The 12,053-nt window shown below is 38.1% G+C and overlaps 1 protein-coding gene across 1 annotated transcript; it reads right to left on the reverse strand.

The window, feature by feature from the left end:
* Positions 1–6,677: 6,677 nt before the first annotated feature.
* LOC110921969 (miraculin) lies at positions 6,678–7,427 on the reverse strand. Its single transcript, XM_022166291.2, has one exon. The coding sequence runs from the start codon at positions 7,320–7,322 to the stop codon at positions 6,726–6,728; it is 597 nt and encodes a 198-aa protein (XP_022021983.1). The 5' UTR covers positions 7,323–7,427; the 3' UTR covers positions 6,678–6,725.
* Positions 7,428–12,053: the final 4,626 nt, after the last annotated feature.

The following is a 12,053-nucleotide window of genomic DNA, read 5'->3' on the forward strand; positions in this document are numbered from 1 at the left end:
GAAGTATTATTTGTCCTTGCTGCCTCTTCGGTTGGTAAAAGGCATAGGATGGTTTCTAATACAGGCTCTTTTAACGAAGCGTTGGGATTCAAGGGTTTATGAGTAAAAGATGGTAGTTTATTGACAGTATGGTTTCTCGACAAATGAAGTATTATCTGTCCTTGCTGCCTCTTCGGTTGCTTTATTCTCTTTAATCTATTAGAAAGATCCTTGTTTTGTCACGTACATGCGTTTAATTCCCAACATCATCTGTTCATCATTGTTCTTGAAGATGAAGATGAAGATGAAGATGAAGAAACGAGGCTTTATTCTCATTAATCTATTAGAACGATCCTTGACTTGAATTTGTGGATTTCGGTTGGGTCAGAAAAAGTTAACAAGAGAATCAACTAAAAAAATACAATTGATTACTCGGTCGAATAACCGGTCCGTTAAAGTTGAGCTTCCTGGTGCAACTTTCACAGTGGTAACAATGTCCTACTACTACAATCCTTCCAACGCCTGATTCCGATACAACCCTCGATGTTGAAACCGGTTTTACCTCATGAAAAGGAAAGAGTTAACATTCTGATTCAGATTCAGGAAGCAGATGTTTATTAATGTTTGAGAAACTAACAAGGTAAACCTGAATTTTCAAAATTTTTTAACATGCGTATACGGGTCGTATACCGTGGGTACGGCCGTATACGACTGGTAAAAAATATTTTTACCGATCGTATACTATGTATACGATGATTGTATACGGGTCGTATATTGTTATACGGCCCATATACTATGGGTAAAAAATGGTAAAAATTGGTTTATTCTCTTTAATCTATTAGGACGATCCTTGTCTTGAGAACCTGATTCTGATTTAAACAATGGAATTTGTGGATCAACAGAAATAACTGAAAATAACTCGCCATTCTCTTGCATCTGTATACGTTGATTGTGGATTTAAGTTGCAAGAATTGTGTCTGTCGCATGGACTCAGACTCATACTACTAGCAGAACCCGACACGTCTTCTGTGATGATTCGAAACATTCCGAATCACTAGCAGAAGAATCCGACACGTCTTCTGTGATGATTCGAAACATTCCGAATCACTAGCAGAAGAACCCGACACGTCTTCTGTGATGATTCGAAACATTCCGAATCACTAGCAGAAGAACCCGACACGTCTTCTGTGATGATTCGAAACATTCCGAATCATGCCGTTTTTTCTCTTCCGGTTACCAGACCTATCATCTCCGTCTACGTTTAGTTTCAGCTACTGGAGTGAAACTCCTTTAATGTAAGATTCTTCAAGTTTGCACATTTTGAGAAAATACCAATGTGTTTGTCAGCTTTGTCAACACACAAAGTGACAGAATGAAGCAATGAAGATTGAATATGCACTAAGGTTTTTTCTCTTCCGGTTACCAGGCCTATCATTTCCGTCCACGTTTGGTTTCCTCAACGAAGAACCATCAGCCACTAGAACTATTTGTGTATGCATTCTTTTGGTAGTTAACAATGCTAATTAGAAAAAAAATCTGTAAAATTAATCATATCGATTACTATAATTGGGTCCGTCACATGATAGAAGATACATATCGTCCGTTCAAGTTGAGCTTCCTGATGCAATTTGTTGTAATTTGTGGATTTCGGTTGGATCAGATCTCGGAAGTACTGAACAACAGAAATAACAGCTTCGGTTTCATCAACCAGTTTTTTTTACAAATCATCTGTTTCCTGAATCTGAATCTGAAAGTCAACGAAGAACCCCTCAAGTTGTCATTCGTAACAACTAAGCGCCTGGAGAAGAGTATGTTGATATAGGAGAGTTGAACCCGACACGTCCGGTGATTGTTGATACATGGAAAAACAAGGACCATTCACCTCTTTCAACCTACCAAAACACCAAAATCCGTACCGGTGATTGTTTATCCATACTATTCTTCATAGCCATATTCCCACTCACAAATTGTTGATACTGAGCTTCCTGATACATATCGTTCGTAAGAAACTTTTTGTGCACTGAACCTTCAGTTGTGTACTCTTCAATCTTCTTGAGTATTTTTCTAACTTTATGCTTGCATCCACCACAGTGAATATTAACTTTGAGTGAAAGAGTTTGGAAACCGGACGGTAAAAACGAAGTAACTGTTGGAATTTGTGGATTTCGGTTGGTTCAGAAACTTAACAAGAGAAGCAACTAAAAAAATACAATTGGTTTCTCTTCATGTTACGGAGAATGTTCTAGAAATTGAAGGAAAAGGAAAAGATTTGTTGAAATCAAATTCAACAGAGATAACTTAATACAATCGGTCAAATCACACACTATATAAAGATTACAGAGATTTTTACCATATGCATACGGGTCGTATACGGTTTATACGGCTGTATACTCTCGGTAAAAAATTTTTTTACCGATCGTATACAATGTATACGAACGATGTATACGGGTCGTATATTGTTATACGGCCCGTATACTATGGGTAAAAATTGGTTTATTCTCTTTAATCTATTAGAACGATCCTTGTTTTGAGAACCTGATTCTGATTTAAACCAATGGAATTTGTGGAAACAGAAATAACTGAAAATAACTCGCCATTCTCTTGCACCTGTGTTCGTCACATGATAGAAGACGTGTCGGGTTCTGCTAGAAGAGTATAAGGATTTTGTTGGTTTGTTTCCAGGTAGGGTTTAGAATGGTTGAAGTATTCTTGGTTCAATACAAACTCTTCTGAAAGATAAGAATACAACGTTCATGTATCACAAGGAATGACCGATCTAAGGCAGAGAATCTGATTTAGATACACAAATTCATCACCGGTTTCTACAGCACAAGCACATACGCAATGAAGTATTAAAAGATGTTAGTTTCTTGACAGTATGGTTTCTTGACAAATGAAGTATTATCTGACATCATCTGTTCTTCATTGTGTGAGATTAGCCAAACGAGGATGAAAGATACTCAAACCACCTGATTATTTGTTATCAGGTGAGTTCCAAGCATTTTATCGTGTGTTGTAATTTTAATGAAGCAATGAAGATTGAATACGCACTAGGGTTTTTTCTCTTCCGGTTACCAGGCCTATTATTTCCGTCTACGTTTGGTTTCCTCAACGAAGAACCCCTCAAGTTGTCATTCGTAACAACTAAGCGTCTGGAGAAGAGTATGTTGATATAGGAGAGTTGAACCCGACACGTCTTCTGTGATGATTCGAAACATTCCGAATAACTAGCAAAACCCGATCCACTTACATTCGAATAATGCTGAGAATCCACAACGCTTATGGCCAGATTCTTTCCTTCAATCTTGGCAAAATCAATGTCTGCTTGTTTTATTATCATGAAAGTACTGAACAGCCGAGATAGGCACAATAACAACAACAGCTTTCCATGATTTGGAGACTGATCGGTGATTTTACTGGAAGCCGTTTGATTATTTCCTCTTGGATCTCGAAAGGCACGTTGTCGGACATCTTCATTTTGATTACCAACTCACCATATCAATTTCTAGGTAGTTAACAACGCTAATTAGAAAAAAACGTGATTCATATACACAACGGTCTATTTGCTTCGTCCACTAGAACTATTTGTGTATGCATTCTTTTGGTAGTTAACAACGCTAATTAGAAAAAAATCTGTAAAATTAATCATATCGATTGCTATAACAGGATGGATGTGACACACACAGATAGATAAGCTGTCACAGTTGTCAAGACTGTTTGTCGGGTTTCCAATGCTCACACAGAGTGATAAACAACGCTGATACGAACATATGTGTTTCGAAATAGGCTTTGTTCTTGGTTTAATGAAGTTACACGTAACATCTACTTATATTCAGATTTAAACAATGTCTGCCTCAACTGAGATAACGGACATCCATCAAGCTCAAAAAGAAAACTTGTGTTTCCCATAGTCACAAAAGATTGCGTTTTGTATTTCGCATAGCCACTGTTTCCGTAGTAAAAAACGGTTGGGTTTGCACATTCAATCTTCAATACTTCATTAAAATACCACTAGTAGAAGAGCCCGAGACGTCTTCATGTTACGGAGAATGTTCTAGAAATTGAAGGAAAAGGAAAAGATTTGTTGAAATCGAATTTGACAACTATGACAGGTTATTAAAAGTAGCAATCACCTCCAATCATTTCCTGGTCAAATCACACACTATAAATTTTAAAGTTATCGTGTGTTGTAGTTTGGAAAGATGACCGAATAGAGATCTGAATAACAAACTGTGGAGAACTTGTTTGTGTCGGGTTCTTCTGCTAGTTACTTGATCAACGGACTGATCGGTAACGTTACTCTACTTGTGCTCCGATTTAAGCGGCGTGTTCCGATCAACGTTGTTTAAAGGTGATGAAGAGTTTAGAAACCCTAGAATGATGGTGTTTTCACGGGAAAAAACGTGATAATTGAAAAACATCAATCTATACGGCCCCTATACATTTGGTAAACATCAAAAACCTCAGAAATAAATCCTTTGAGCCGTATACTTTTTATAAATCGTATACACTTGTATACGACTCATATAACTATATACGGCCCGTATATAATAAAACAAAAAAACATTCTCTGCGCTTTTTCCTATTCAAAAACATTCTATACGGGCCATATATTTTGTATACGGCCCGTATACACTAGGGATGTGAAAATAAGATCTAAGGGGTGTGGGAATAAGGGGCACCTAATTATTATTATTATTATTATTATTATTATTATTATTATTATTATTGGTTTTAATAACTCACTCACGGGCGACACCACTACTGCCATAGCTGTCGTCGTGACTACCGTCGCCGCCGTCACCGACTTCCCTCGCCACCACCACCATCACCGACCTCCACTCCAGCTGTCTCTCGCCACCACCCACCTCCACCCTAGTCGTCACCCACCTCCGCCGCTACCAACCGTCACCCACCATCCACACCTTCGGCCCTGGCGTCACTCGCCACCACCGACAACCCCCGACACCACCGCGCCGCAGCTGCCACCCACCCCGCCTCCGCCGTCAGCCGCCACCCACCTCCACCACCGACCACCACCGTCACCGTCACCCACCACTGTCCCCGTCACCCACCACCATTGTCGTCGCCACCACCTACCTGCCCCCGCCACCACCCACCGCTGCCACCTCCGACCATCGCTACCATTGCCACCTATCACCACCCACCACCACCGACTACCGTCACTCATCACCGATTTTATTCCTTTGTCTATTATTTCCTACCAAACAACATAAAGTAATGATTCATTTCATTCTCACGTGGTAACCAAACAAGACATGGAATGGTAATGATCCATTCCATTACATCGTCCATTCCATTAACTCGTACATTCCATTCATCGGTCTATTCCATTACGCCATACCAAACAGACCCTAAAGCATACTTAAACTAGGAAATAGAAAACTACTTGACACTTAAGCTGTGGGAATATTAAATTTACTTATGGAAACTTTCAATGTATTAAACTTTATGACACTTTGTATTAAACTTTCAGTTCTGGTTGGATGTGTGGGCTGACCCATTGCCCTTATATCTGAAATTCCCTGTCCTTTTCAGACTTGAAAGCCTAAAGGATTGTCTTGTGATGGACCGTATATCATTCGATGATTCTGGGCCGATCTTTGGGTGGGCCTGGAACCGGCCTAACCTGAGTAATGTTGAAGCAGATCAAGTGCAGCAGCTAATGGCTATTGTGGGTGGGCAAATCATGAATCTGGGTGTGGACTGTTGGTATTGGAAATATGGGCCGAATAGCACCTTTAGTGTTGCATCAATTAAGAACTTGTTGTGTGCGGCAAATAGAGAAATTCCTGCAAGAACTTTTGAATGGAATAATTGGGTTCCAAAAAAAGTCGCTATCGTAGCGTGGAGGGCGGAAATGGAAAGACTCCCAACAAAATGTGCGTTGAGGCATCGGAATATCACGGTTCAAAACAATCTATGTGTTCTCTGTGGGGATTTTGCGGAGACGTGCGAGCACATCTTTGCAACATGCCAGTTTGCACAGGTGATATGGCAAAATATTGCAGTTTGGTGTAGGATTCCACCAATTATTACATTTGCTGTGAATGATCTTCTTGAAATACATGGTGGTGCGGGAATGGCGAGGAAGAAAAAGAAAGCGTTGCATGCAGTTGTTCTTGTAGCAATTTGGTGCATTTGGAAAATACGAAACGAGGTGGTATTCAGACAAGCCTGTCCGAATACTACAAAAATCCTGGATGAAATAAAAACAATGGCGTACTTATGGGTCAAGAACCGATCGAAAATGATGGAGCTAACATGGGAAAGATGGTGCTGGTTTGATATCGTTGGTTAACATATGTAATTGTACGTAATCGGTGTAATTTTATTTTGGTGACAGTACTCTAGTTGTAAATTTGGCGGGTAGCTTCTTGCTACAATTAATAAAATTTTGTCGGCCGTTCAAAAAAAAAAAAAAAAAAAAATCGAATCTTGAATGAGGACCAAACTTAGATATGGACGATTTATAAGTAGATACTTTACTTGTTATTGGGATATGGGTTTCCTTAGGTGATCTAATATATTATCATGTATCTATATATCATGTTTATTATCAACGGTCAATATCTGATCCAACAAGATTTGGAGCTTGGTGAGAAGCGAATGGGTCTTGTTTGATAAAGAAAACATAGATATTAATTATTCAAAAATAGATAGAAAAACATGTTCGTTACATACTTATTCAAACATCTATACAACAACTAGACTAATCGATTAAATTAGATGTAGAAGTTGAAATAAATAGGATCACCACCGAGTACCAAACGTGACACTCCATTATTGTCTATAGTTGTTCCAATATCCCCGCACATAACCTTACAGTAGCTGCACACACTCGGGCAGTAAACAAACTTATAACCATCTGTAGTTTTCTCAATCTTAAACCAGTTATCCAATGTTTCCGGTCCCGGGTTTCCCTCAACACCTCCCATCATCACAGCATATTGTTTCATATCTTTATCGTATTTCAACTTCCAGACATTTGACTCGTCGCAAAGGGTGGAACCCAAGAACTTTATGTTTACATCTGTGTAAAGACGGATCACCCCTTTTTTAGGATCGACTGGAGCGATAGTAAACGCGTTGACCCACCCTTTGGTTTGGTGTTCTACAACACCAGCTGGACAAGTGTTGTTGTTGCCCACTGCTGCTGGCCAGATGGTGCTGGTATAATTTTTTATGTTGGTCAGGATTACGTAGTATTGAACCCCTGAGCGAAGGGGTTTTCCGAGATCATCGAGCACAGGATCGGGAGCTGAATTGGCCTTGAAGATGCACAGGATGAATGCAAGTGAGAAGAAGATGGTTGTTTTCATTGTTGAAGAATTGATGATGAATGATGTAGATTGTGTGTGTATGGAGCCTTTTATAGATGGTGGGGAGTTGTGAATTCAAAAACCTGATGAACATGAATGTTGTTGGTTTAGAGTTTTCGTAGTTTTTAAATGGAAAAATAAACAGGTGAATTTGGATGTAGTTTATGACTTGTAACGGACTAGTGAGACAAGCATTTTGAAATGTGTTTTTTTTAATGAAAATTTATCGCCGCCATCTCATCTTTTTTCCATTGAATAAATCCTAAGGCCAGAGGGTGTGAAGGGCATTATTCCTGTCACCTTACCACCGATCGCACCATAGGGGCGCCACCACCCATACCCACCATGTTAAACCGGGGCGCCATGGATGTGTCGCTAGCATGGTTACAAGCCAGAATTGGCATTTTCGATTGTTTGGTCAAATGTTACCGTTGATAACATTTAAAAAAATTAATTTCAAATTTTATAAATTATTACACCTATAAATGCCTCACTTTTTTCCATAATTTTCATCCCTTCTATCTCAATCTTTATACAAAATCTCTACACTTTTTTTATATAATCATACAATTTTTCCCAACAACCAAAACCCGTGGGAACCGACCAATCCATTTTGACAAAGTGCGCCAAACAACGAGCAAGAAATATTCGAGCGAAATATATGTAGTTTTCATTTTCCAGTACTTTGTTTTTTAACTTTGCGTTTTATAGGACTTTGTAAATAATTAGGTAATGATGACGGGGGCTTTATCCCACACCCTGCAAGTTAAGGGAAGGCGTGATAAAGCCCCCTGGCTGACGTGGATCCGACGTGGTGTGATAAAGCCCCTATGGGCTTTATCCCACACCCTCCAGCCTAAGACCATGTGTAGTGGTAATGCGTCTACCCTTGGGCGTTTTGCGCCATGTGTCAGCAATGGGGCATTATAAGACATTTTCTAAAATGGGTGTAATGGGGATGTGAGCATTGTGGGGCATTATGTTTGTAAATTATAATAAAATTAAAAAAAAACCATCAAAAAATCTTATTGGACAAACAAAAGGAAGATGAAGGGTGATTGGCCAAAAGCAAGGAAGCAAGGCGTGGAAAAAAGCACGCCAAAAACAATTTGGCTGAAAAAAGCGCCCCCAGGGATGGCAAAATGGCGTTGTGAGGTGTTTTTTAGGAGAAAAACGCCCATAAAATCTCACTACGGATGATCTAACCTATCAATTGGAAAAAGGGCATGGGTCGCACGCGTCACCCAGGACTCCAAGTCCGTCTCTGGCATTGGTAATAGTTTTATTGGCCGTTACCATCGAACTTTTTTTCGATGGATGTTACCAACCTTTTATAAATAAATTGTTTTTTCTTTACCGATAAGATCGTTGAATAAATCCTAAACAATCAATTGGGTAATAGTTTTATTGGCCATTACTAATGAATGTTATCGACTAAATTTAAAAAAAAATAAGATATCTGTCACGTCCTTCGCTAAATTAAAAGAAAAAGTTGTCTTAGCTGTTTTTAACTAAATGTATAAAAAATCGTATGAATAATTACAAATACAATGGAAGTGTGACGTTTATTGGGAAACACTAAAAAAAAGTGGGAAATCAAGGAACACTCTTCAAAATTTAACTTAACATGTTAAAAATCAATTTAAAAAAAAAAACGGCGCTTTTCTATTTAAATAATTGTAAAAGCATTTTTAATAAAAAAACTCAAAAACTAAAAATATAAAAAAACAGTTAAAAAAACTTTTTTTTTTTTACAAAAATGATTTTTTTTTTTTTGAATTGTTTCTACCCATTTTTATAAGGAAAAACGCTGAAAAACTTTTTTAAAAAATGACTTTTAACATACTAAGTTAATCTTATAAGATATATTTTTTAAACGTTTTTTTCAACATTTTATTTTATGTTTTTAGTTTTTGACTTTTTAATAAAAATTATTCTACGTGTATTTATAAGGAAAAGCGTCGAATTTAAAAAAAAATATTTTTAACATGTTAAGTTGATTTTTTTTAAAGTGTTTTCTGATTACTCACTTTTTCAGTTTTCCCTTATGAACCCTCCCCTACATTGTAATATACTAAATATATATAAGAGTCATCCTGGTCATAAGATGTGTTACTTCTTTTAAGAGATGAATTATTCAAATTCTGTAAGCTAGGCGCACATATAGATGGACCATAGGTAGGGCTACGAAGGAATCAAACGTTCAGTGAACACTTCATGAATCGTTCGATGGAAAGTTCGTTTAGCTAAATGAACGAATATGAACAAAAGTGGTGTCTGTTCATTTATGTTCTTGAACGTTCGATAACTTCTTACTTCGATAGTTCATTACATAATGTTATACATGCTTAACACATGATACTGTACATGCTTAACATGGTAATTTTCAAAAATATTTTATTTATCATTTAACTTTATTTTTCACTAATAACTTTTCTTCATTATTTTAAGAAAGATTCTAAAGACGAAGTTATGTTTAATTATTTCTCCCCACTTCCTAATATATATTAACTTTTAGTATCGTAAATGATTTTCGCACGTGCTTTGATACACGTACATGCATATATTTTTATTGTTTTTAGTTTTGATAGGAGTCGCTTTCAGTATTTGCTAGTATATTTGCACTACCGGTACTCAAACTATATAAATAGATGTAAAACACATTTCAATATTCTTTTTTGACATTTTACCACTTTTATCTTTTAACTACACTAGTTATACAAACATATCTTAATCAATAACCATGTAGATCATATCCCAATATTGGATGTTCCCGACCTCTTTGTCAAGTGTTAATCATTGAAACACAAAAGTAATACGGTAAGAAAGACCATCATGGAATTCATGCAAAACAATGATATAGAGTGGGTTGACGTAACAAGTATTTGATGTATAAGGGGAGTGGGGGTGGTCACTAGTGATAGAATTCTATCACTTACAATATCCAATCAACTCCTGCCATGTCATCAGCCACTATTCTATCACTCACAAGCATTTTGTAGTGGCGGTGGTCATCACTAGTGATAGAATTCCATCACTCACAAATTTTTTTAATTTTTATTTTAAATTAGAAATTAACAATAAAACACTAAAATTATAAATTTCTTTAAATTTAAAACATACTAGTTCAATTTAACATACTAGAAATATTTTAGGCTACAATTTAAAAAAAAAAAAAAAAAACTACTCCTCGTCCGACTCATGAAACTGCAAACCTAAAGAACCTACTAGTTCGATTAAATCGTATCTCAACCGAAAGTGAGTTTCTTCGTTACGCAATTCTTGTTGGATATTTTGTGGAACTTGAACTTGTGTAGGAGGATCTAGCACCCAATCCGGGGATATTGCACATCCGTCTTCTTTGATTATCATATTGTGCAATATGATACATGCATACACTATGCTATGTATTGCTTTCTTGTTCATCGCACGAACCGGTCGGTGTAGTATACCCCATCTACCTTTTAAAACATCAAATGCCCTCTCAACATCTTTTCTTGCTGATTCTTGCAATTTTTTGAACACGGTTTCTTTAGCCTCGACAGGAAATGAGGGAGCTTTCACAAAAACAGACCATGACGGGTAGATACCATCCACAAGAAAAAAAGTCTCGTTTGTAATGTCGTCCGTTAACATAGAAAGGAAAGGAAGGTGCGGTACCATCCGTTACGGTTTGAAACAACGGCGACGTGTGCAACACATTGATGTCGTTGTTTGAACCTGGAACACCGAAATACGAATGCCAAATCCATAAATCATTCGACGCCACCGCTTCTAGTATTGTCACACCCCCAAAACCCACCCGCGGAGTACCACCGCTTGGGAACGTGACTGACCAGGATCCAGCCATCAATCATATCAAACATAGCATTTAATATAAAAGTAAATAATGTAAATCATCACGACATGATTGATGTTTCAAAACCACACATCGTTTAAGTAGCGGAAGCATAGTATGTAATCTCAAAATAATTATAAGTTCGAATAACGTTCATGAATCCAAATCCCACAACGACCTGCTCCTCCCTGTGCAAGCTCCATAAAATACCTAAGGTCCTGCAAGGCATGCAGCAAATAATCAACAACTAGTTGAGCGAGTTCACAGAAAGTAAGTTCATAGCATAGTGTATAAATATGACTAGTGGGGGCTTCCCATACTAGTGTGTACTAAAGGTGGGGGCTTCCCATATTTATCCTGGCTAATGAGGGCTTCTCATTAACGGTACTTACTAGACTAACTTCCGACCATGTGTTCTTCTTTACCGAGAACAGGAAAACGTACAGGGTCACGTAGGCTTTACGTGACGTGCCCTTCCCCGAGGACAGTGGTACGCGTGGGGGCTACGTAGGCTTTACGCAGCGTGGCCTTCCGACCTGGAAGCCAGTAGATGGTATTGGGTTACGTAGGCTTTACGTAACGTGTCCTCCCGACCCGGGAGACATATGGCAATTTTACTGGGTTACGTAGGCTTTACGTAACGTGTCCTGACTAACCTGAGGACGATGGTCTATAGTCTAGAGAATGCGTAAGTACGAGTAACTCTTTCAATAATAACATATCCAACCCAATTCCCAACCCGGGAATCCCATGCCTTGGCTGTGTGAACTCACCTTGGTTTGCTCGGCAGATACACAAATAAAAGACTCTTGAACTAAGGGTGGTCAACCACGTCCTAACAGGGTTACCACACAAGTCAGGTTCGTATAAAACACGTAGGTTACTAACACGTA

This window comes from Helianthus annuus, chromosome 17 (assembly GCF_002127325.2).
Source record: "Helianthus annuus cultivar XRQ/B chromosome 17, HanXRQr2.0-SUNRISE, whole genome shotgun sequence".
Lineage (NCBI taxonomy): Eukaryota > Viridiplantae > Streptophyta > Magnoliopsida > Asterales > Asteraceae > Helianthus > Helianthus annuus.

Excerpts from the sequence above, each read along its gene's own strand:
- LOC110921969 (XM_022166291.2), bottom strand. The coding sequence starts at position 7,322 with ATGAAAACAACCATCTTCTTCTCACTTGCATTCATCCTGTGCATCTTC.